Raw genomic sequence first — 26,747 nt, forward strand, 5'->3', positions numbered from 1 at the left:
GGTCTTAAGAGTTGCAGATTCTTGGAGTTCCTATTGTGGCTCAGTGGTTAACAAATCCGACTGGGAACCATGAGGTTGTGGGTTCAATCCCTGGCCTTGCTCAGTGGGTTAAGGATATGGTGTTGCCATGAGCTGTGGTATAGCTCGGCTGGGATCCCATGTTGCTGTGGCTCTGGCGTAGGCCGGTGGCTACAGCTCCAATTCAACCCCTAGCCTGGGAACCTCCATGTGCTGTGCGAACAGCCCTAGAAAGACCAAAAAAAAAAAACCAAAAAAAAAAAGAGTTGCAGATCCTTGTGGTGAGGCTAAGGTCAGGTTCAAATTATGGCTAACCCATTAAATGACCAGATAACCTGAGATAAGTAGTCTCTCTCTCTCTTCACCTACAAAATGGGACTGAGATTCCCTGCTCATGGGATTGTGGTGCCAATCAGATAAGCTGATGCATGTGAGATGTTCACAGAGAAGGCATCCGATGCACAGATATGGTCCTCTCTCCCCATCTTCCCGTCTCCCCAAAGCAACACCCACTCTCAGACTCACCTTGATCTAGGCCTTAGGTAGGGAGATAGAGTCCTGGAATTCTCCATGGAGGAGAATAACAAGAGATTCCGGGCCAAGAAAAGACTGGTGCAGAATAATGAGTGCGTTGGCTGGCCTGGGCATCTAGCAGGGATGCGGATGAAGGCAGACAGGACTGAGAAGAAAGAATCCCAAGGCCTCCAAGCAGAGGCCAGGGTTCCTGTGACTGCGAATGCATCCTGAAAGGGGTGCACATGGACAGGCCATGCCTCCTCCACTATGGATCCTCCACTCAGTGCCAGGCATGACCAGGGGAGGCAAAAGATGGCAAGGGTACCAGGGCATGTGGTTCTGCTCCGTGGCACTCACAGTCCATTGGGATGCCGCCCAGTGTACAGGCATCTCCAGTCCAGCGTGGAGCATGGTACTGGCGTGGAATGCTACCAGAACACCTGGGGGACCCCTCAGCTGGTCCTGTGAGGGGGAGGGAGCGATGCCTAGTAGGATAACAGTTAGACTGGGACCTGAGGGATGACAAGGGCTGAACAGTTAAGGTGGGAGAGAAGGGTAACAGTCCATGAGGAGGCACAGCACACGCTGAGAACCAGAGGCAAGCGAGCACGGTATGTGGAAAACGGAAAGGATTTCGGCCAAGCTGGGACACAGGGCCTGAGAGTGGAGGGTCCTGGGAGGTAAGTGGGGCCCAGGCCCTGGGACACTCCGTGTGCCCATGAAGGGGGTAGGAATTTACCCCAAGGGAGCTGGCACTGCCTTGCTGGCTTCGGAGCAGGCGAGGGTCTGCAGTGTGTGCCTGGCTTCCAAGGCTCCCTCTCTCTACATCTGAAAAGTGGACCGAGGGGCCCAGGACTGAAAGCCGGGAGCCAGGAGGAGCCTCATCTGAAAGGCCAGGTTGCCAAGAGGGAGGGGGAGGAAGTGGGATGGGCTGGGAATCTGGTGTTAATAGATGCAAACTATTGCCTTTGGAATGGATAAGCAATGAGATCCTGCTGTGTAGCACTGGGAACTGTATCTAGTCACTTATGATGGAGGATAGTGTGAGAAAAAGAATGGATACATGTATGTGTGACTGGGTCACTTTGCCACACAGTAGAAAACTGACAGAACACTGTAAACCAGCTATAATGGAAAAAATGAAAATCATTAAAAAATTAAAAAAAAATAAAAGGCCAGGATTATGGTAGAGGTCATGCACAGAGAGAAGTGGATGCCTCTGAAGGGCGATCAGGATGTAGAATGAACAGGACTTGGTGGATATGCTGGATGAGAGAAAGGGATGGGGCCAGACTGAGGGTGAAGAACCAGGGACCAGAGGTTTTCATTACATTGAAATGAGGATTTCAGTGCAATGGTAGATAAATGATTTCTTCTTTTTTTTTTTTTTTTTTTTTTTCTTTTTTGGCTGCTCTGCACCACACGGAGTGTCTGGGCCAGGGATCAGATCTGAGCCACAGTTGTGACCCACCCTGCAGCTGTGGCAACGCCAGATCCTTAACCCACTGTGCTGGGCCAGGGATCAAAGCCTCATCCCAGTGCTCCAGACATGCTGCCAACCCTGTTGCACCATAGCGGGAATTCCAGATGACTTCCATTCTGAATCTGTTGGGATTTTTTTTTTTTTTGTCTTCTGTCTTTTTAGGGCCGTACCTGCAGCATACAGAGGTTCCCAGGCTAAGGGTCGAATCAGAACTGTAGTTGCCGGCCTACGCCACAGCCACAGCAATGCCAGATCCAAGCCGCGTCTGCAACCTACACCACAGCTCACGGCAATGCCGGATCCTTAACCCACTGAGCAAGGCCAGGGATCGAACCCACAACCTCATGGTTCCTAGTCGGAATCATTAACCACTGAGCCACGACGGGAACTCTGAATCTGTTGGGATTTAGATGCCTCTGGCTAAACGAAGATATTTAGTAAGGAATAGGAAGTACAGGTGAAGATGCCAGGAAGGAGGTAAAGGCTGCAGACACAGATGGCATCTGGAGATGGGAGGGAGAGAAGAGAGTCTGGGAAGAGACTTCAAAGAACAACCACCCTTCAGGGACAAAGAAAAAGACAACCAAAAAGTTGGCACAAGCAGAAAGGTAGTCGGAAAAGCAAGAGAAGAGGGCATCCAAGAAGCTGAGGGAAGAGTGTTCCCAGGAGGGAGAAGAGCTTCTGGCTCAAAAGACGTCTGATGGAGGAAGCGCTGCTCTTTCCTCTCCGCTGTGACGCCGTCAAAAGGAACAAAAAGGGAACGAAAGGAAAAAGTCCACAACGAAGCGCATCATGTAGCAGGTGACCAGCTCTAGAATGACAGACTGCTTACGCACGGGGATGGTTCTGAAAATCTGACAAACCAACTGGGGGGCTGATGGATCTAGAAATTGTGATCTTGGAATTCCTGCTGTGGCGCGGCAGAAACGAATCTGACTGGGAACCACGAGGATGCGGGTTTGAGCCCTGGCCTCGCTCAGTGGGTTGAGGATCTGACATTGCCATGAGCTGAGGTGAAGGTCGCAGATACCATGAGCTGAGGTGTAGGCTGAAGATGCAGGTGGCTGTGGCTGTGGTGTAGGCCGGCAGCTGCAGCTCTGATTCAACCCCTAGCCTGGGTACTTCCATATGCCCCACATGCAGCCCTAAAAAACAAAACAAAACAAAACAAAGCAAATTGTGATCTTATATTCCAACACCAGGACAGCTCAGTTCTGCAAACAAGGTCTCCTTGTCTGTGGAGAGCTAATACCTCCAGCTCACCAGTCACCAGGATGGGTGTGTCATGTGAGCCATCCCGGAACCCTCTCAGCTCTTACCAAGAGGAGATGAGAAGCCTGGATGTACTAAGGAAGAAACCAAAGGTCAGAGAGGTGGAGTGGCTGGGGGTGAAGCCCAGGGCGATCTGATTCCACAGCTGGGGCACTGTCTCCTGGATGACACTGTCCTCCTGCCGAACCTTCCTCTTTCGAGACAAATCCCAGCTTCTCCTCCGGGAAAATGCTGGGCCCCCAGCGTGGGAAGGAAGGAACGAACGTGGGACTGAGCTGTGCGGATGGGGGAGGGGCAGCACGTCTTGATCTTCCTGTCCTGGTTCTGCTTCACCAAGACCCAGGAAAGCACCGCCTCTAGCTCCCTGACATTGTCAATTCAGATCCCTCTGGGCTCACACAGGAGAAGGAGATTAAGCTGGGGGTGTGAAGAGAGGAACAAGAATTTTCTAGAAAGACGCTTCATCCTCTTCTCCCTTTGGGAAGGTGCCATGATTAACTCTCTCCCCCTCGGCACACCAGTCTTTCCTTCTGACCGAGCACATTATTTGCCACGAGGTTGGCTCTTCCCAAGAGCCGAGGATGTGTTCCTTTGGCTGTGACCCAGATCTCCTCCACGTCTTCCCAAGTGCTGGCCCAGAGCTCTGTCCCCAGGACCCTCTTCATCCATATGAAAATATGATGGACAAGGTTTGCCAGGCCTCCCAGCATGGGTGATCCCATGAGGAAGCAGGTGGAAGGTAGGACTGCTCTGGACCAGTATCCCTACAAGGAATCACTAGGAATGAGGGCGGGACATACCTTCACACCTGGGCAGGGGGTGGTCCCAGTTCCGGTTGGTGCCATGCTGACATGTGAGGACAGGGTGGCCCATCAGTTGATATCCCGGGAGGCACTCGAAGGTCACAGACTGCCCAACGTTGTAGCCAGCACCCCTTACGATGCCATTGGCAAAGGGCTCTGGGTCTGGGCACTCTTGAAGTTCATAGGCTGGAAAAGATCCAGAGAGAAGGTTACTTTTTTTTCTCGGTGCATTTTCTCCCCGACCAGAACACAGCAGTGCCAAAAAGCTGGCATTGTGGTGGAGAACCAAGATGTGGACTCATAGGCCTTTGCTATTTTCTAGCTTTTGGTCTTGGGCAAGTGTCTGAAGTTCTCTGTGCCTTTGTTTTCTCATTTTGAAAATGGTCACTGTCACATTTCAGTAGGATAATATATATGTAGCTCTTTGCATGGTACGCGGTAAGAGCTCAGAAAGTGTTATCTACTCTGATTGTTTCCATGGGAAAAGCGAGCTCCAGGAAGACAAGCCTGGCCTGAACCATTATTCTTTGAGCACCTCCTTGAGGCTCAGCCTTGATCTTGGCTCTTTCATGCTGCTTATCTCATTCAATCATGACAAGCACCACCAAGATCATGAACGCCGGAAGCAGTCCAGGGAGGACTTGAGTGGGGTCTTTCAGAGTCTGGGAGATTAGAACCTGCCAGGAGGGGAGAAACTTGTCTCCTGTGACAAGGAGAGCAACTGTTCAGAGGGAATTGCTGTGGTAAAAGGACCATGTAACTGTCATAGAAGGAAGTCCCTCCAAAGAACAAGGAAGTTGCTTCCATGAGAATGAGGGCACCTGCCCCAGAAGGAGAGGCCTTAGTGGAAGTAGCTGAAGCCTGGTCCACAGGGGCACATCACTGAGGGATTCACTGAGCAGTTGATCCAGAGCTGAGCCCTCAGTTAACTGGATGCACAGGACAGGGATCGGCCCGCCCTATAGGAAATCAGTGTGGGAGCAGATGGAGCGTTCCTATGGTGGAAATTCTCGGGGGAGTAGCTGAGCCCAAGTGTAGGCTCCATGCAGCCAAGTGCTTTCATCACGTGCCTTAACCATAGAAATAACAGTCATCACGAAGCTGACTTCCTAAGTACTCCCTCTGTGACAGTGGCTATGTTATGTATTTCCTTCCAGTATCATCCAGGGAAGAACTGGGCAGGCTTCGCTGGGAAATCGTCAAAGTAATTGGGTGTCTTGAAAAACAGAGCAATTCTAGGAGTTCTCACTGTGCCTCAGTGGGTTAAGAACCTGACATGAGTCTCCGGGAGGATGCGGGTTCCATCACTGGCCTTGCTCGGTGGATTAAGGATCTGGCATTACTGTGAGCTGTGGTATAGGTCACAGATGCAGCTTGTGGTGTAGGCTGGCAGCTGCAGCTCCGATTCTACCCCTAGCCTGGAAACTTCCATATGCTGCAGGTGTGGCCATAAAAAGAGAAAAGAAAGAAAGAAAAAAAGATGGAGCAGTTCTAGAGAGAGTGGGTGGGCTGATCAGCCGAAGAAGAGGTGGCAGCAGAGGGTTGGGGCGATTTGGCCAATGAAAGTCTTAGGAGAAGTAGAGAGCCTGTGGCCCAGGGAGTGGCTGAATGGATGAGCTGGGCCTTTAAAGAGAAGCCTCAGGGGGAAATGTGGACCCAACAATGACAAGGAACCTGCAGAGCCACGTGTCAGAAGCTGGGAGCAGCCTCAGAGAGAGGCCGGGTCTCTCTTGCAGGACCTGCCTCGAGGGGAAGGAGCTGGGCTTCTCACAAAGAGAGACACTGAAGTGAGGCACCAGGATGGTTTCCACAGAGATCCTGTCCTACCAGAGGCACCTTCCAGGGGAGAGGCTGGGCCTCCAGGGCAGGCATGAACCCGAAGAAGTGGCGTCATTAACCTTCCCAGCAAAGGACTCCTTGGGGCGAGTGGTTGGGTTTGTCCCAAAGGGAGACGCTACAGTGAGAACAGATCCAATTTCAAACAAAGCTCTATCTTAAAAATATTGATAATGATGATGCCTAACACTTTGGAACAATGACTTGTCCCTTTGCTAAGGTTTTATAAAATCGCCTGAGAAATTTTAATGGCATAAGTTAAGCCTGTCCAACGAGGAGACGTGGGTAGAGGTAGCTTCAGTTGCTACTGACAACTTTATTTACCCAGAGAAGGAAAAGGCTCTGGGAGGTTCAGAGTGTCTAAGAGGAGGGCTTTTGAGAAAAGTAAGGAGTTGTATTTCTTCTGAAGAAAGGCAAAAGGCCACCAAGAGCTGGGCCTGCTGGACAGAAATGGCCTCGGGGTGGCAGGTGGCTCTTTCATGAAGCAGGTCTTGGCATAAAGGAAAAGCTGGGGTGCGCAGTCAGGTAAAGCTCCTTGGGCCTAAAGAATCTGGGTCTGGCACAAACCAGGAGGCCTCAGTGGGGTGCTTGGGCCCCTGGCACCAGAGACAGCTGAGTCTGAGTGGTCAAGGGCATCACTAAGGAGAAGCCTCAGTGGAAGCCGAGGTCAAGTCTTAGTGCCCTGACACTAAGAGTGGCTCCACGGGTGCCATCAGGACTGCAGCAGCAGGCAGGTGCCGAGGGGGCACTGGGCCCATGAGCCAAGGGAATCCTCAAGGGGACATGCAGGGAAGTCATGGGGTAAAGTGTGAGCCTCTTAAGGCCAAGGGGAAGTGGCTGGTTGGACACTTGGGGAGGCCTGAGGGGGAACAGACGGGTCACTTGTTCAGGGGAAGCTGTTGGCTGTTGGGCTTGGATCAGGGTGGAGACTGAGAGGACACTTTAGAGCTGCCGCCCTGGAAAAGGCTTGTCAAAGGGGCCAGAAGTCATGTCACCATGGACAGGCCTGCCCCACACCCCTCGGCCCTTCCCGTGCTTGCTCCTTCGCTACGTGGAAGGCTGGCAAGATGGGTGGCCGTGGGTAAGAGGTGGGGGTGGATGGGCTCTCCCCGTCCTCACCCTGGTACTCCAGCTTGAATCCTGGCCGGTTCTGGGAGTGGTCGCTGTGGAAGTACACGGTGGTCTCATGGGACGTGGAGAGCAGGGCGCTGGGCAGCTCGCTCCCGCTGAATCTACCCATCATGCGGCTGGTCTCGTAGGGGCCATTCCGGATTTCGATAAAGTCATGGTTGGGCTCCGTGGAGAAGTTCAGGAACTGGATGTGAGCTCCTGAGAGTGAGAGAGAGGTGGACAGTGGCCCAAAGCAATACATGTCTGCTTCCGAAGTGCCGCCTCGTGAAAGAAGGACCTGACAGAGGCCGCATGTCCCTGCCACCGACTCACCCAGTCAGGGCCCTGGAACACATGCCAATCCAGTCCAGTCTCGTCTTCAGGCAGGACTGAACTTAAAAGAATATTATTCATTCAAAAGGAAAGGCATAGTCATTTCAGAGCTCCGTCCCCGTCTATTTTATTTTATGGAAAATGAAGTTCAGAGTTGACACCTGATTTAATTTGGGATTCATATGCCTAGTATGAATATGAAGATAGCCTTGCTAAATTAAATTTTTTACTTAAAAATACCACCATTTAAAAATAACTACACCCGGGAGTTCCTGTTGTGGCTCAGCAGTAATGAACCTGACTAATATTCATGAAGATTCAGGTTTGATCCCTGGCCTTGCTCAGTGGGTTAAGGATCTGGCGTTGCCGTGAGCTGTGGTGTAGGTCAAAGATGCTGCAACTATCTGGTGTTGCTGTGGCTGTGGCACAGGCTGGCAGCGGCGGCTCTGATTCGACCACTAGCCTGGGAATTTCCATATGCTGTGGGTGTGTCCCTAAAAAGACAAAAACAAACAAACAACGATAACACTTCCCCCGCCAAAACTCCCCTCCCCAAACTACACCCAATCAAAAGACATGAACTTCAATATTGGTATTTTCTAGAGAACCTATGATAATTCAGAAATTAGAAGAATGCATTGTCCCATCTGTTTTATTTATTTTTTTCCTTTTAGGGCTGTACCCTCGGCATGTGAAAGTTCTCAGGCTAGGGGTCGAATTGGAGCTGCAGCTGCCAGCCTATGTCACAGTCAGAGCGACATGGGAATCCAAGCCATGTCTGTGACCTACACCACAGCTCACGGCAATGCTGGATCCCTTAACACACTGAGCGAGGCCCAGGGACTGAACCTGAATCTTCATGATACTAGTCGGGTTTGTTACCACTAAGCCACAATGGGAACTCCCCCATCTGTTTTATTAAGATGCCAAGTGAAGTTTATACTTTTAGATCTTATTTGATTAATCATGATTGCCTACAATCCAACAGCTTAAATGAACCTCATCTTAACTTACATATTAATATATTCTTTGGAGAATAAAGGTGGGGCTATTAATATTTGTTTATTGCTAAGATTTCTCAAAATTAGATTACTATTGAGAATGATATAGAAATATATTTCTGAGCTTAGGAAGATGTCCACAATATTAATTGTAAAAATTGGACTGCAAAGTAGTATGCAGTATACAATTCTAATTTTTAAAAAAAATTTTTTTCCTTTTTTTGGGGCTGTACTCAAGGCAAATGGTTCCGAAGCTAGGAGTCTAATCAGAGATACAGCTGCCGGCCTACATCAAAGCCACAGCACCGCCAGATCTGAGCCTCGTCTGCAACCTATACCACAGCTCTCGGCAACGCCCAATCCTTCACCCATTGAGCAAGGCCAGGGATCGAACCTGCCATCTCATGGTTCCTAGTCAGATTCGTTTCCACTGCACCACGACGGATACTCCCAATTCTAATTTTTGTATTAAAACACTAAATGGTGAAGACTAAGCTATGGGTGATTACTTCTATATGGTGGGATTACAGAGGGATCTGAATTTTTATAATTTGATCACCTGTACGAATTGGCTTAGAATGAGTACATACATCTATGTGATTTTTCTTTTACATTTTTTTTTTTACATCTGATTACTTCAATAAAATAAAATAATGTTGGAGACCCTTCATGTCTCCTGGCCTTCTTTCCACAGAGCCAGTTGCTCTCATGAATTTGGAAGATAACCTTCCACAGTTCATGTTTCATGTATATATTCTTCAACATAGAGATCTGGTTTGTTCTAAACACCTGCATGAATGTGATTGTATTGCACATACAGTTCTGCAAACTTCTTTTTTATTCAACATTGTGTTTTTCAAGGTCTATCCTTGTTGATATATAAAGATACAGTTCATTGATTTTAACTACATATTAATTAATTCCATTTAATGAATTATCCAACCACACTAGTCACTCTCCTATTAATTTACATGTAGATTGTTTCCAAACAGTGAGTGCCTTTGTTCAGATCCACGGAAGCTATGCTTTCCAGTTCACCGCCCTAGCACTGGGGCTGCGTGCCCCTCAAAAGGGCTCTTTCAGGATTGAAGAATTTCAGAATCGAGTTGCCTGACTGCTTCCATCTAGTGGCAGAACTTTGTAAATGCAGTGGCTTTTCAGCAGAAACCAGGTACCATTAAGGACAGTTTAGAGTCCAACATTAACTTGAAAACAAAGGATCTGGTCCCCTGTGACTGGTCCCTGCAGGAAGCTGATTGCCTGGAGGACTTACAGATAAAGAGCTCTCTAGTGGCTTAACTTCAGGACTTACAGGGAAGAGTAATGCTTTCCACTTAAACTTTTGTTTTCCTTTGGATCTGCGCCCCCCATCCCTTTATCATCTGAAGTTCTTGTAGCTCGTGCCTGGATGCAGAGCTACTGGGTCTCCCAGCTCCTCAGTGTCTCAAAATCTGGAGTTTCCCAAGGCTGCCAAAGTCCTCATTTTGCTCCCTGATCATCCACCCCCAGTTTCCTTCAGAGGATGGTAATTAAGATGAGTCTGTGTTTTGAGGGTCACAATCTCCCCCCTCCCCACAGGTAAGATTTGGAGGTGTCCAGTTAGAACCCTTTCTCTGGAAAGCCTCTTCTCTATCACAAGACCCCACTCTATGGAGTTCCCGTTGTGGCTCAGCGGTAACAAACCGACCCATATCCATGAGGATTCCTGTTCGATCCCTCTCCCTGCTCAGTGGGTTAAGGATCTGGCACTGCTGTGAGCTGCAGTGTAGGTCGAGGTTGTGGCTCAGATCCTGTGTTGCTGTGGTTGTGGTGTAGGCTGGCAGCTGCAGCTCTAATTTGACTCCTAGCCTGGGAACCTCCATCTGCCACAGGTGCAGCCATAAAAAGAAAACAAAGAAGCCCCACTCTAGGATAAATAATAAAGGACAAAAGAGATGATCTTCATTCCTGAGGTCACAGACTGGGGGAAATCACAGGCCTGGGTGGGAGGGATCCCCTTGGGACATTTCATTCCTAGGAGCAGAGCAAGGACTTGGGCGAGATGACCTACCTGTTCAGCCTACAAATTCCTTTGTCCACACAAATCCTTCATCTCGTCAACAGAAATATTTGGGATTAAATTCCATTCCCAGTGCACAACATATGAATCACCAGGAATGAAATTCTGTAGCCAGATCAATGTCCTCTGCACCCACCCACCCCCTTGCCTGGCACACTCCATCTACACACACACACACACACACACACACACACACACACACACACCCAAGACCTCTCCCAACCCCTAAGGCCAGCTCGAATGTGAATATAAAGAATGCAAACTTGGGAGTTCCCGTCGTGGCGCAGTGGTTAACGAATCCGACTAGGAACCATGAGGTTGCGGGTTCGGTCCCTGCCCTTGCTCAGTGGGTTAACGATCCGGCCTTGCCGTGAGCTGTGGTGTAGGTTGCAGACGCGGCTTGGCTCCTGCGTTGCTGTGGCTCTGGCGTAGGCTGGTGGCTACAGCTCTGATTCGACCCCTAGCCTGGGAACCTCCATATGCCGCAGGAGCGGCCCAAGAAATAGCTAAAAAGACAAAAAAAAAAAAAAAGAATGCAAACTCAATTTCACATTGACCTTGGCTCAATTCAATTAGGACGAGAAATTGGATACCGGCGTTAAAAGCACAGGTTGAGGTTCAGTCTCTGTAAAATAGATTTTTTTCTTCTTTAACCATCCCTGAGTAATTTCTCCTTCCACATTCCTGGATGTTAGCTCATTACTCAGATGGTAAAAATAATAATGGCCATCTCTGAAGGTTTTTCCCTATTTCATGTTCCCCAAGCCCATTCATCTCTACCATTCTTAATTGATTCTCATGCTTGCCTAAGAGGTCTATAGCTGAGGAAGCAGAGGGGCAGAAAACTCAACTGACTTGGCCAAGATTACGCTGAGGGACCGCAGCCAAAGCTGCTTTAAGCCCAGAGGCTGGCACCTGAAGACTTACCAAAGCCCACGGGCAGGGCTATTTTCCAGGAACAGTCCATGTTGCTGGGGTAGTTGCCCGGGAAGCCAGGGCTCAGGATCACCCCCTCCATGTCTTCCACTGCTCCCCCACACTGTGCTGTGACCGTGACACCAGACAGAGCGTTAGGACCGCACAGAACCAAGTACAGAGCCACACAGCATTTGGACTCTCCCAAGTCAATTTCCCTTTCAGAAGCCAAAGGAACTTAGGAATCATCTTCCTCAAAAACTGCACATGAGGGCAAAGGGAGTACGTAAATCCAGGAACAAAGCATATCCTAGGTCTGCCCAGCAGTCCACAAATGCAGGTTTTGGACCCTTGACCTTGAGCCTGCCCTTCACAGGTCGTTTCCTTAGCGAGGATGCCAAAGTGGTCCCTCCCCCAGACCTCCCCTCATCACTGTTTGATCAACAATCGGGCACTGAAATAGGAAGATGGAAGAGGGCGGGGAGGCATGGAGTCCCTGTTCTGTGCAGGCAGCAGGCCCGGCTCTTTGCAAACATATGTTTTCTGGGGCTGGGTCGTCAGTGGAGAAGCCGCCAGGGTCACCCTCAGAACTTCCACATGCACCCTCCACCAAATGATCGATTATCCCACGGGGAGCCAACCAGGAGGGGCTGGAGCATCGGAAATGTCAATTGAGGTGACTTTAGAGTGACCTGAAAATGCAGAGCTGGGGCTTGACCACATCTGGTCAGTTAACATGGATTCTTTTTTTTTTTACAGCTTTCTAGGACAAGGTTGTGTGAGCAGAAAGGGGTCAGCCAGCCGTGGAAGGCCAGAGAAAGGAGCGGAGGGGGCCATCTGCAGTGTCCACACAAGTGCCTTCTGGGGAGAGGGTGACAGGCACACAGACCTGAAGGGAACAGTGCCCGGGTTCAAGCAGCGGTTCTGGCATCGGCCCCCGGGGTCGCCATCCCCATGTTCCAACTTGCTGTGTGACTCTGGCAAGTTCTAACTGGTCTCCTCCCTCAGACCTCGGTCTCTCTCAGCCGGGACCCATGTCACAGGGTTGTTAGGAGGTTACGACAGAAAGGCCTTGGCTTCAGGAGCTGGGGCTGGCATGCTCAGTAAATCCCCAACCCACGGCACCTGCTGCTGTTCATAGGAGTGGATCCTGGGCACGGCCTTTGTAGGACAAATGGGAGAAAGGGCCACAGGCTGACCAGTGACATTTCTGACCGCTCTGCAGATGACCAGGCGCTGCCTCCCGGTGAGGTCACAGAAGGAAAATGCCACTATGCTCCCGTGACCCTCCTTCCGCTCACCGTGCTTCCTACCCCGAGGTTAGCCTAGATTTTCACTTGACAGGTGGCGGGGCATCCCAGGAACCTGAATTTCCACTCCCAACTCTGCCATGTTCCTTTTAATCCTAAAAGCCTGAGTTGTTTTCTTTGCAAAAATGTGGGTGATGACCCTGGCCCTGGAGAGCTGCAGTCAGGAGACAGGTCTGTGGCTGGCACATGGCAGACCCTGGATAAATGGATGTTCCCCTGCCCCCACCAGACTAGAAGCTTTTGAGGGTGGAGACCCCGTCTTTTCTCTTATCCACTGATCTCTACATCACTGCTCAGCATGGACACCAAACCAAGCCAAGTCCTCATTTCACAGGGAACCCTCAGCCTTCCCGTCAGCGGAGGCCATCTAGGCCACCCACAAAAAGTCACAGGCGAAATTGCAAAGCGCCCAGAGGTTCCATTCCGGGTGCTGGTGACGATCTGGAATCCGAATGGTCATCATCAGGTTTTCGAATGGGCGCGCCTCCTGTGGTGTTTCATTTGGTGAATGAAGGTGTCCCAAAGTCGCTAAAATCTTGAGAGTTAAAACTTCAAAAAACATCCATCTCAAACTGCTGCCTTTGAGCAGACCCAGGATAACTAACTTCCTTTGGATCTGAACTTAATTTTTAAAAAATGTGTATTAAACCATTTTCGATTTCTGCTGTACAGCAAAGGGACCCAGGCATGCATGTATATACATTCCTTTTCTCATATTATCTTCCATCATATTCTAACCCAAGAGACTGGACATTGTTCCTTGTGCTGCACAGCAGGACCCCATTGCTTATCCATTTGAAATGCAATAGTTTGCATCTACCAACCCCAAACTCCCCGTCCATCTCCCTCCCTCCCCCGTGGCAACCACATGTCTTCCAGTGATATGTCACTGAACTAAAATGCCTGGGAGAAACAGGTCAGAGGAGCCAGAAAAGTTGGGGCTCTCTTACCAATACAGAGCGGAGGTGGGTAGTCCCAGCGCCGCACGGTCCCGGGCATGCAGGAGATGTGCGCGTGGCCCTGGAGGGATCAGGAACAGGGTGGGCGAGCTGTCCCCTGGGGCACACGTGCAGGTACTACCCAGGGGGTGGGGGGCTTGTTCTGGGGCCTTGGGTTAAGGATCAAGGTACATGGATGGATCCACTGCGGGATGGGGAGCAAGGCTGAGGGAGAGAGATCTGGGGAAGGATGCTTATTAAGAGCCATTACTAAGGAATTCTCATTACGAAAGGTTCCTCGTGAGACTCCCTTAATTACTGGAGTCCCTCATGGCCTTCAAAGGGAAATTAAATTTTCCTAAAGTCTAATCAAACCAAAATTTTGCAGGAACATATTCAAGGCTGGCTTGTGCCATGTGGCTAAAGTCAGCCTGTTGTCTTTTGCATGAACGGCTCCAGGAGGGGATAATGGGCCTCAGGGGACCTGGGGGCGTCTCTCTGTTCTTTGGTGACTGCAGCTCTGCCAGTGCAGGGCTGGCCGATCCCAGCTCAGGGGACACCTGTTTCCTGTGTCCCGCACCCCTTCCTCCGGGGGGTGGGGGTCAAGGGGCGGTACCTGGAGGGCATATCCCGGCTCACAATGGAAAGAGACCACGTCATTCACCAAATAGCGCTCGCCAGTCTTCACTCCATTACTGGGCACAGCAGGTTCTGGACAGCTGCTCAGGCCCACCGCTAAACGAGACAGAGATAAACAGGGAAGGGACGAGGCCCTCAGGTCGATGCACTTGCAGGTTGAGGGCGGTGCTGGTAGGAGGGAGGAGAAGCTGCCTCTGAGCTGTGCCTTCTCTGCTATCGCTCCTCCCAGCCTCTGGGCCAGTGTGTCCCAACCCTTTCACCTTGCAGCACGTGGAGAAAGTCAGAACGTTTCTATGGCACAGAGGATCAAGAGAGCAAAGCCTCCTGGGGCAGGTGGGTATCACTGGGGAACTCTGGCTGCCCACATGCCCCCAGGCTCAAAACTACACAATGCTGCTATCACCCCAGAAAGTCCCCTCATGCTCTTCCCAGGCCATTCCTATCCTACATGTGCTTTTAAGAAGTGAACGTGATACTTGGAAATGAAAGCTGTTTGGGCCTGTGTCCACAGATCTCAGCCTCTTGGACAAAAGAGCCCAAGGACAGTATGAAAACATCATTAAATTGAACTGAAAGTACTTCATCTCGTCTGTCATCTTGCCCCTTTCTCCCCACTCCTCCCTACACTCCACGGAGAATGCAACTCAGTATTTAGTGGGGGCGAGGACAATGTGGTCACCTAAGACTTACTTCCTGGAATGGCAGTGGTGGAGAGAAGGGGAGGAGGGACAGAGAGAAAAAGAGAGAAAGCAAGAGCGAAAGAGTGTGCTGGGAGAAAAAGTGGAATGGGGAGAAAGGTGAGGACGGAGGGAGACAGAGCCCTGTCCATTCTAATTTCTCTGACATTGCACAGCTTGATACGATTTAAACTATGCATACAGGGGAAGACTTCGAAAAATCACATGCAATTTATTACTTTTGAAAGCATACTGTTCCATTTCCATTTCAATGAAATAAACATTAAATATGAGTCATTGCAGTAGACAGGACTTTTCAGTATCCTTCAAAACCATTTGCCCCTACAATAGCAGTTAATTTTCCCCTTCTGTACCATCTTTACAGATTATCTATAAAACAAAAATGTTACTTCTGGATCTTGGCCCCTAGGAATTTTAGTCTCCAAATACTAGCAGCGACTTTGTTTTCCTCTAGCTCTTTCCACCGTGAGAATACGTGCATGATAAACATCAGCTACTGAGAAAACTATCATTTCTCTTGGACAGCAATAGCAAAAAAATTCAGAAGAGGTGATTTTTTCCTGGGAACGAGGCAGGAGAATGACAAAGAAATTCAGGAAGGAAGTCTATCTTTGGAACAAGAGAGAAAAGCGGAGACTCTAGGGAACATTTAAGGACTTGAATTTACAGATTGGATAAAGAAATAAAACTGGAGAGAATAGAAAAGAGAGGGTAGAGAGAGATGCGCGAATTATTCGAGAGCCCAGGACACTGCACTCCGCCAGGTGAGTGAGGCCTGAGAGGTTTGCAGGAGGAGGGTCTCAGAGGTCCCTGTCCTGTCCTCCATCCCTTGGGGTCTTAGCTTCATCTGCCCCAGGGCTTTCTGACCTAGATGCACATTTCAGTTCTTTCGGGCCATGAGCATCCTGGGATCCAGCTAATCCTCTCCCAACTCCCTGGACAAGGCTCATTCATGTTGGAGACCAGCTGGGTGATGCTGGCCTCCAGCAGCAAGTGGGGCTTCCACCTGCCCATCCTGTCAAAGAGGGTCCACCCAACTATACCTTCCCACATGTCCTGCTCATCATTCCAAACCTGACTCGGGCACCCCTTCTGTAAAGTCTCACCTGGCCAGGGATGGCTCCCCTCCTCTGCACTCCCTGACCACATTAGGTTGCACCACAATTACTTTTTTTTTTTTTTGGTCTTTTTGCCATTTCTTGGGCCACTCCCGTGGCATATGGAGGTTCCCAGGCTAGGGGTCTAATCGGAGCTGTAGCTGCCGGCCTACACCAGAGCCACAGCAACGCGGGATCCGAGCCACGTCTGCGACCTACACCACAGCTCACAGCAATGCCGGATCCTTAACCCACTGAGCAAGGGCAGGGACCGAACCTGCAACCTCATGGTTCCTAGTCAGATTCGTTAACCACTGCGCCACGACGGGAACTCCAGCACCACAATTACTGTCTCCACGTCCATCTCTCCTCCTAGACTTAATCATCTTTGTTCACGGCACCTAGCACAGGTCGTGCCCCATTACAGGTGTCCGATGCTTCTTCAGGACATTCACTTCTCCACCGCCCTCTGGGAGACGTGACTGTTCTATCTTTTGACCCACTGCTGTACCTCCTGGCGACATTCATGAGGGCACCTGGAATGCTGTCACACCCTTCTCTGCCCAGGGGTCTGTCTCCCTCCCGAGGCCTCTGAGGGACTTACCCATCCTGATTGTATCCAATCCTAGCAAAATCTGGCATCACACCTGGCACACTGCAAATACTCCTGAAATATCTGCTGAGTGAATGTGTGACAAACGCAACAGCCAGTCTATTCTTCCCTGTATGCAGTGGGGAAGGGGACGGGCGGGCAGGCTCAGGATGAAGGCAGCCACCCAGCGCCCCACCTCTGTCTTTATCGCCCCACAGGCACACCTGCAACTCTTTTTCTTTTCTTCAAAATTAAAAAAAAACTATACAACCTTTAAAGGTTACTTTCCATTTACAATTATTGCAAAATATCGGCTGTATTCCCCGTGTTGTACGATACCTCACTGAGCCTATCTTATACCTGAGAGCGTTTGTATCTCCCACGCCCCCTGAATTTTTTTTTCTTTGAGTTTTTAGTTGTGATCAGTTAGGGATGCTGGAAGGCAAGATGTAAGGTTTTTGAGGGTGGAGGGAGGAAACTGGTGAAGGTGGAGTGAAGTTTCCCATGAGCAGAGGGACTTCAAGGACAACTGCGTCCCTGACCAGTGGTTGGAGAGCCCACTTTTTAAGACAGGGGAGGAGAGCACCGCCCTTTTTTTACACCCCGAATAATCTCCTGGGCTGAGGCCAGTGATCAGGCCCCGTTTCCATTCTTGTGCTCACGGAGGAAGCACAGAGGAGTTTGAGTAACCGACCCCTAGATGGGAACCCCGGCTCCACCACTGACTGGCTGTGTGTCTTGAGGAGGTTTCAGACCGTCTCTGAGCTTTAGTGTCCTCATCTAGGTCTGCATAAGGCTTAAGTGGGGTGGAGAGCACACCGCCCCAGGATAACCCCTGCTCATTGTGGGCACTCGGGCCCTGTCGGCCCCCACCCCGAACCCTGCACGCAGCTGAGACGCTGGATTCTCACTTTTGTACTCCAAGTGGAAGCCGGCTGCAGACACGCTGATATCTGAGTAGAAATGCAGGTAGAGCTGATTGGAGGTGCTGTTCAGAAGGGCAGGCACAGTCGTTCCTGGGTAAGGACAAAGGGACTGTTCAGGCTTAGCCTCCTCCCCCGACCTGGGCACCTCCCCATTTCTTTTGCTGTTGTGACCTGCTGACATTCTGCTCCCAAGACCCCTGGTGTCCCCAATTATCAAATCCACTGAATGACAAATTAGCTCCCCCTCAGCGTGCTGGGCCTCCAGTGGCAAGAGGGAGGAAGCATTCCCAACAGCTTCCTGCAAAAGAGCAGGGCCAGAGCCACATGCCAGCAGTAGGGTGACTTCCTCAGGTGGCCTGAGTTTGGTCCCCTTCCAGCCATCTTCAAGGTGAGTCTGACAAGGATAATTTTCTGGGCTATCCAGGCAGTGTAGACAAGGCTCATAACTCCTTAGATCTTGGCAACATGGGGTTCTGGGGCCTACGAGACCCAGATAATTGCCCTGGCTTTTGGGCAAAATCATACCACCACCCTTAGTCAGAAGTCCACCACTGGATGGAAAATGGTGCAGCCACCCTGCTGAGAGTCCTTCAAAAAAGTTGAATATAGAATTACCATATGACCCAGGAATTCTGCTCCTAGGTATACACCCGAGAGAATGGCAAAACATGTTCCCATGGAAACCTGTACAATAGCGGCATTGTTCACAATTAGCCAGCAAGTGGAAACAACCACGTGTCCATCAACTAACGAACAGATGACGGAAATGTGGTCTGTCCCTTCGATGACGTGTTGATGCCTGCTGCCACACGGTGACCCTTGCAAATGTCACGCTGAGTAAAAGAAGCCAGACCCTGAAGGCCACACATTGGAGGACCTCATTTCTATGAAATGTCCCGAACAAATGACTCCACAGAGATGGAAAGTAGGTTGGTGGTTGCCAGGGGGTGGGGGTGGGCAGGGTGATGGGGAATGAACAGGTGGGTACCTGGTTTCTTTTTGGGGTGATGAAAATGTTCCAGGAGTGGATAGTAGTGATGGTTGTAGACTCTTGTGACTATACTAAAACCCACTAAATGGTACACTTTAAGATGGTAAATTTTAGGGCATGTGAATTAGATTTCAATAATAATAATAATAATAATAACAATAACAATAATAAAAGTCCACCACTGCTTTCTGAGTCCTGGTCCCTGGAAGCCCCACCTTACCTGAGAAACTCCCCAGCATGGTTACAGTGTTGTCTGCACCATCAAACACTTCCAGGGAGTCCCAGTTCTGCTCTGTGACAAAACTGATGACTTGAATCTGGGAAGGCAGGGGGATGAATGATTGGTCAGGCAGCCCTCCCTCCTTCCCTCCCTCCCCACTCCTTCCCTCATGTACTAAATTCAATGACTGAGCACCTAGTCTGGACCCAACACTGCTAGGAACTTGGGTAAATGCAAGATGCAGTCCCTGTGCCCAAGGAGCGCACTGTCCAGTGGGGGAGAGGGAGGTGGAATGGTTACAGGACCGTGGGGTGCTCTGCAAAACAGAGAGCGGGAAAGGCAAGTCCAGGACATACGACTACTTCGGCCCCTGGACGGCTCTCCTTGTATTTCCCCGTCTTCCTGTCTCGGCTGCACCAGACCTCCTGCAGCTGAGCAGGTCCCACCCCTGGCAGGACCTGTCCACCTTGAGTCCCTGCTGCTCCTCTCTGTTGGCCTCGCGGGCCCTGGCCCCTCTTCTGTGCCACTGCAGTGGTTCTGGGCCTCCTCCACCTGGCTCTTACCCAAGCACCAGAGTGGCCCTGGTTCTGCAGCTGCCTCAGGCTAGGCTGCAGGTGCGACCCCCCAGGTGTGTGCAGGTGCACCTCCTGCCTCATCTCGGCTGGTGTTGGTTTGTCCTTCCCTCACCTGCAGTGTCTCCTCTCCCATCCCCCACAACCTTAAGCCCAGAATCCTTCAAGCCATTTGAAGAACATCTCGTATGAATCCTCCCCAGTCTTCGCACTCCAGCTCCGGGCCCATCTCCTCTCCTGGCCTCTCTGATGGCATAGCCAGCGCCTCGCCCTTCTCCTTCCTGAGCCCCGAGCTTCTGTGTTTTTCTGTTTGTGGGCCTTACCTCCACACCTGGCCTGAGGGGCAGGGTGTCCTTCGGGGATCCCTTCCCCTTCCCCCTCTCCCCCACCAGAGGCGTCTCCTTGCCCCTACCTGGATGCCAGCGCCTTCAGGGACCATGATCTTCCACACACAATTGAGGCTATTGAGGTAGGGCTCCGGGAAGCCGGGGGACAGGATGGTGCCCCTGCGCTCCGTGAGGTTGCCTCCACAGGGTACTGGGAAGGAGGCGGCTTTGGTCAGAAGTGCCCTGCGCTGTCTCTGTGGGTCCCCAGGGGAGTGTCCCCAAGCTGACCTCTCCCAAGGCTCCCCAGCCTCACTGTGACTCCACCCACTGGTGGCCTCTCCCAGGTACCCCTGTCCCGGCTCCTCCCTTGACTCCTCCCCTGAGAACCCTCCGCGGGGACTGGACCACGCCCCCTTCACTGGCGTCCCGCCCCTTTCACTGGCGTCCCTCCCCCAGCAACCCCTTGGCTGCTCTTCCACAAGGGGACACCTTCTTAAGTTAGGCTGGCCAGCAGGGCTGCTGTGTGTCTTGCTATTTGTTGGCCACCCTCTCCCCCATGTCCTGGTCGTCCAGGACTCACCCACGCACGTTGGTGCTGAGACATTCCACTGGGCTAAGGCCCCGGGCACAGGGAGGCACTCGATTTCTGGAGACCCCTGCAGGGCATAGCCGGAGTTGCATTCGAAGCGGACGACAGCCCCCACGGAGAAGTCACTGCCCAGCCTCTTGCCATAGCGGGGTTCCGGCACCGAGCTGCACTGCGTGGCGCTGGTTCGGGGCACCGCTGCAGGGGACAAGGGCACTGAGGAGCAGGCCTCACCCCTCTAGGAACTGGTCCGGGGATGCACACACCCTGGGGCTGGAACTGGGTGGGACCCTGAGAGGCTCTGGGTGCTTCCCCTCGGGCAGGGGTAGGGGCTCTTCTAGGATGGTGTTCAGCTTAGTGAAATAGAGTTGGACACACAATGTTGTAGCAGAGCTTCTGGAAACCATGGGAGGCAGTGGGAGAGGGCTGGTCTTCTCGATGCCATCAGGACGTGCCAGACAAAGGGGGTGGGGGCGGGGAGGCCAAATTAGCTTCCTACCTCTCATTTCTCCCCCTCCCCAACATGAAGTTTGGCTCCAGAATTGTCTGTTGGGAACATGAAGCTATCAAATTCAACTGAATTTCAGGGAACTGCCCCATAAACCAGTAACTGCCCCCAAACACCCTAAGAATGAGGCTCAGACTAGGGGTCAAAGGTCCCTGTTGCCTCTGACAAATCAAGATTGCCTTCATGCCTCCCACGACCATGTCCTGCATACCTTGGTAGACAAAGTGGAAGCCTCTGGCTGGTACTTGGCCTTTGGCACTGAACTTAATGAGGACTTGATTGGAGGTGGCCAAGGGCAGCGATTCTCCTGCAGAGATGAGGAGGGAGAAGAGAGGCAGTGAGTCCAAACGTTGGGACTGGCTGGTGAAATCCTAACCAGGATGGAGGGGCTGCCCACACCCCACATAGCAACCCCTTCCACCTCCCAAGCTTTCTGGGAATAAAACCTCACATTTTTACTAGACTTTAAAGTTTACAGAAAGTCACAGTCCATCGTCTTACCTTGACCTATGGTCAATGCAAGGTTGGCATGACAAGAGTTCATGACCCCAGTTTATAGATCAAGAAAGAAAGGTTCAGAAAGATTACATGGCCTGCCCGGGAAGGAGAAAGCTTCTAAAGATATGTTGATCCACAGGGATGGGGAGAATGGCCATTACCAGGCTGACTGGTGGGTTGATTTGGAAAATTGATATAAATCTGATTTTTTAAAATGGCACCAAGTTCTGGGAAGGAGGGTGATGTGATCATCTGAAAGTAATTGGCTTTTCCCAGACCCCTTGGGAAATGATTAATAACCAGAGAGATCATAAAATTTGTTGCTCATACTAGGGCACTTCTGAGAGTCAGAGGGCATGCTATTAATAATTACGCTGGGGCAACCAAGGGAAAGCTGGACTATCCTAGGCAAAGCAGGACATATTGTCACCCAAGCAATGACACATAAACTGGGTAAAGCCTGCACAGACTGGGAAGCTAAGGAAGCCCAACAGCCTTTATATCAGAAAATAAAGATATATCCTCTGCTTGGTGTGGTGCAGATGGACGCGAGTAAAGACAGCACCAACCAGACCTGCAGTCGTGAGGTGGAAGGCTGGAAAACGTGGGGTGACAGGCAGTGGCATGGCCACTCTGCATGTTGTCCCTCCACAGCCTTAGGGACCCTTGAGAATGTCTGCTGACCCCACCTTCAGAAATGAAGCAAGGGTTACAGAAAGCCAGGCTACACCTCCACTGCATGAGGGCTAGAGTTGGAACCAGCCAAGGAGCCATTCATTTGGAAGAACATCTGGGGTCCACCCACGAAAGCCCATGGGATGCTACTGGTCATGGCACGTAGAGAGCTATTGGCACAGCACACTTTGATTTGCGTAGCTCCCAGATGGCTGAGCCTAGGAGTCACTGCCCCAGCCAATTTCTGGCTGCCACAGCAAAAAGGGATTCATGAAGAAAAATCTTCCCTTGGTTAACGTCACCATCTCCAGTTGGCCCTCTCAATGAATGTGAACAGAATAAACTCAACTTTCCCACCCTCCCATTATCTGGCTGGATATATGTGGAGTAGGACCCGCATAATCTCTCACAGAACCCACTTCACCTTCTGGTCCTGGACATCCACAAATCTTCTCCAGGGAGAAGTGCACAGTAAAATCACTGGACATAAGAACATATTCTGAAGTTTTAAGGGAGAAGACCTCACAGAAGACAAAGCAAATTTCTTTATGCGAACTACAACAAAGAACAGGTAAAAATCTCAGAAGATTTTCAATCATGTTTGCCGCAAGATTAAATCTAGTCTTGCAGCTCTGAAATTAGAGGAGCAAGATGTACCGAAGAAGAGATCTGAGATTAATAAAGGCTACACAGAGATGAGAAACATTAGCGCACAGAGCTGGATTCTGCAGAAATTGAATAGCAAGGGGGAGATTAAATTTGGGGAATTCTCCCAGAATCCACAGAAAAAAAGATAAAGTGATTAAACTCATGAGAGAAATGACAAGTGACATGGAAGATAAATGAAAAAAAAAAAAACAACCCAATATGCATATATCAAGAATTCTAGAGAGAGAAGACAAGAAAAATTGGAGGAAAAAAAATAATTTAAGAAGGAAGACACCTTTCTAAGCTTAAGAAAGACTTGAGATTTTATATGAAATTGTTCACAAAGTGTCAGATCTAATTAATGAAAAGAAAATTCTACCATAAAACATCCTAGCAGGCTTTTCAATTTTAAAGACAAAAAAATACGAAAGATATTTAAAAGAAAAAAGCATAGATTTCCTACAAGGACAAAGAATCAGGCTGGACTTCAACTCATCTATAACATTAACTGTGGAATAGAGTTAACCACTGCAGTTTTGAAAGACATTTGTGACCCATAATTTGATTTATAATCAAGTTGTCATTTATGCAATACTTCAAAGGAAAGCCATTCTCATACATACAAGGTGACAGAAACTACTGCAGTTATGAACCCTACTATAAAAATGAACAAAAGTAGGGAAATAAAAAACTATCAGGGATAAAGACAACTAGGAAAATATAGTTAAGCCCCCAAAATTATTATTCATGAGGTAACAAAACTAAATGCGAATGGAAAACAATTGCTCCTGGGGAAGAAGTCCGTAATTGTAAAATAATTACTAATAACTCTGATAAAATCCAAATACATCAACGAAAACTTGGAAATCGGAGATGGGGCAGGTATGAATGGAAACATGAATAAGCAAAAGCAAAACAATACAAACAAAATCTGAGGACGAATAAAACAAGAGGACAGATAGCGGCTGCATGTTTCACTTAGAAAATAAACTTCCTCTTAAAAGAAAAAGACTCTCAAAGAAAATAAGGAAAGATAAATCGGGCAAACATAGATACTACAAAAATTGTTAGAAACTCAAGAAGACAACAAAATATCACAATTGTGGTGGGAGATACTTTCACACAACATTCTCACTGATGTATCAATAAAGAAAACAAAATGAAGATTTGTTGAGCAGTGGTTGTCAAGATTTTCCCCCTAAACACAACTCAGGGACAGGGATGCGGCTTGCTCCCATCAGCACCAATGGCCCATCATCCATGTTTCTCCACATGAGGAATAAGAGATGATCTGAGGATACTGATATTGATATACATAGGTCCTATACCTCTAACCATCTATCGCTCCATCAATCTATCAATCTATCTACCTAACCATCCTTTCTATCTACCTACCCATCCACCCATTTGTCCATCTACAAAGTTATCTATCTTTATCCGTCTTCCTTTCCACTTCTTTTTTTTTTTTTTTTTTTAGGGCTGCACCTGTGGCATATGGAGGCTCCCAGGCTAGGGGTCCAATCAGAGCTATAGCCGCTGGCCTACACCACAGCCACAGCAATGCCAGATCCGAGCTGCATCTGTGACCTACACCACAGCTCACAGCAACGCCAGATCCTTAACCCGCTGAGCAAGGCCAGGGATTGAACCTGCAACCTCGTGGTTCCTAGTCGGATTTGTTTCCGCTGCACGACAGGAACTTCTCTTCCTACTTCTGTTGGCCCTATACATCTAGATCTATATTCATATTCATACGTATAGGTTCTAAATTTAGACTTATCTCTCTACCTGTACTATACTTATACTTCTCTATCTATGGCTCTGCTTAACATCTATCAAGAGATTTTGAAAGAGCATCCTTCCCCCCAGAATCCTGACTTACAATCCTGGTTGGGTGTGTATGGGTGGGGTGTCCCATTTCATTGAGAATCACTGATACAATGGGTTTGAAGAATGTAATTGAGTAAGACTGATCTAATGGCTACTACAAAGCTTTTTTAATCCGAATAACTCTAAGGGTAGACCTTTTACTTTCTGAATTTTACATATGAGGAAACTGAAGCTCAGCATGGCCAAGCACTGTGACTGCAGGCACCCCTCGCAAGCAAGGGGGAGAACTCAGACAAGAGACCAAGCAGTGTGACCACTGGGCCTGGGTGTGCTCCTTCCCTCTACGGGGACTCTCGACCTGACAGAGAACACGCATTCTTCCCTGATACTTAGGGGATTAAAAAAAAGGGTCCTTGGCTACTGAGAGGACCTCATTTAACTACTAAAGTAGACGTGGTACAGGCCACATTCGCTAACTACTTGGCAGCAGAAATAGAAATTAATGGACATGTTTAAATGTAATAAGAACAAAATCCAGGTTCTTGGGGGACAATAAGAGTCATTTTTAAATAACCCTTGGGCAGAAAAAGTAAATCATGATCACAGATTATTTATAAAGTAATGATGATGAAAATAATACATATCAAAATTTATTGCGTGAAGCCAAAACTATCCTTGGAGGTGAATATATATATATATATATTGCTGTAAACTTGCTTCTTTATTACACAGAGAAAATAACAAAGCTCTCAATTCAAGAAGTTAGAGCAAGAAGAACAAAATAATCTGAAGAACAAAAGGAGAGACGTTATGAAACAGAAGCAGGGATTAATTAGAAAATAATAACAAAGTCCACAGAAAAATAGAAGCAAAACAGAAAAACAGAACGAAGCAAACAAAAGAAGACAAACTAAACAACATAAAACCTCTGGTCCAGCTGAGCAAAAAGGGCAACCATGAATATAGAATTCAGTCCGTGGAGTTTGTTATTATTTTCCAATTAATTAACCTCTGCTTTTGTTTTACAATGTCTCTGCTCCTTTTTCTCTTCAGGTTATTTTGTTCTTCTTGTGCATAACTGCTAATACAAAGGGGAATAAATACCATCATAGGATATTCTGTAAGCTATGGTATTAAATTTTACATAATTACAAAATGGATTTTTTTTACTAACATAAAATATCAGCATTGATGTTGAGGTAATATACCTGACTAGACCAATAACCATGGAAGAAAATAAAAAAGAAAACCCACAGAAAAGAGATAAAATAATGAGACACATTTATTTGCAGATGATAGTGCTTCTTGCCTTAAGGACCCAGGAGAATCAGTCCGCAGTATTAGCATTATTATGGAGGGTTCAATGACTTTACAAAATGAATATACCCAGATCCCAGGCTCCTAATATACTAACGAAGACCAGTTAGAAAATACAGTGACAGGGGTGGACAGGGGCCCAGAGTGAAGACTCAGTTACAAGAGCAACAACAAAAATTTCCATGAAATATCTAGGAATAAAGTCATCAAAAATGGATACTGTCTACATGAAAATTATAGCACCTTTCCAAAGTTTTTTTTTTCTTCCAAAAGATAATAAATAGACATACCATATTCCTAATGGGAAGCAGAGTTACTATGATAAAGATGTGAGTTCTCTCCCAATTAATCTATAAATTTAGTGGAATGCCAATGAGAATTCCACTGCAATTTTTTAACTTGATGAAATATTTCTAAAAGTTATTTGGAGGCACAATAAGCAAGAATAGCCAATAAAAATGGGAAACAAAGAATGACAGTGGGGTTATAGCACCATATGTTTAAAATTGCATAGTATTAAACATTATTATAATGTTATATTCAGTAAAGCTTTTTGATACTGATAACAAGAATAAACAGACACTTAGAGGAAATGGATAAACAGTTGAGAAACATACCTCTAACTTTACAAAAATTTAATATATGTAAATCTGGCATTTTGAAAATTCCATTAAGAAAACTGGTTCACCAAACTTGTTAGAATGTTGGTTAGATTTCCAATATCAAATAATAAATCAAAATAAATTCCAAAGGTATTAAAGGAAACAATGAAACTGAAAAGAAGGAAAACACAGAGGAATATGTATTGAATCAGAGTAAAAGTAAAGGAAAAAGCTATAAAAGAAAATACGGATAGATTTGATATCATGGGAAATTTAGGTTTTTCTGACATTAAAACACACCCTGAAGAAATTTAAATGGCAAATGACAAACTGTAGAGGGAGGTTTTCCATAGCATATACCATAGACAAGAGGTTTTTATGGCATATACTACACATAGCTAATAACACTATGGAGCTCTACTAAATAA

At 48.4% G+C, this 26,747-nt stretch overlaps 1 protein-coding gene across 1 annotated transcript in view; it reads right to left on the reverse strand.

Annotated features, from left to right (window-relative positions):
- CSMD2 (CUB and Sushi multiple domains 2) overlaps positions 1–26,747 on the reverse strand; it is a 648,967-nt gene that overhangs the window by 105,888 nt on the left and 516,332 nt on the right. The window contains exons 33-42 of the mRNA XM_047793175.1: positions 20,961–21,056; positions 20,236–20,439; positions 19,742–19,866; positions 18,758–18,854; positions 17,532–17,636; positions 14,211–14,329; positions 13,607–13,676; positions 11,359–11,475; positions 7,048–7,257; positions 4,090–4,278 (exon numbers count right to left, since the gene is read on the reverse strand). Coding sequence (XP_047649131.1) covers positions 4,090–4,278; positions 7,048–7,257; positions 11,359–11,475; positions 13,607–13,676; positions 14,211–14,329; positions 17,532–17,636; positions 18,758–18,854; positions 19,742–19,866; positions 20,236–20,439; positions 20,961–21,056 — 1,332 coding nt within the window. The remainder of the gene's footprint in view (positions 1–4,089; positions 4,279–7,047; positions 7,258–11,358; positions 11,476–13,606; positions 13,677–14,210; positions 14,330–17,531; positions 17,637–18,757; positions 18,855–19,741; positions 19,867–20,235; positions 20,440–20,960; positions 21,057–26,747) is intronic.

The sequence above is a fragment of the Phacochoerus africanus genome, chromosome 8 (assembly GCF_016906955.1).
Source record: "Phacochoerus africanus isolate WHEZ1 chromosome 8, ROS_Pafr_v1, whole genome shotgun sequence".
Taxonomy (NCBI): Eukaryota; Metazoa; Chordata; class Mammalia; order Artiodactyla; family Suidae; genus Phacochoerus; species Phacochoerus africanus.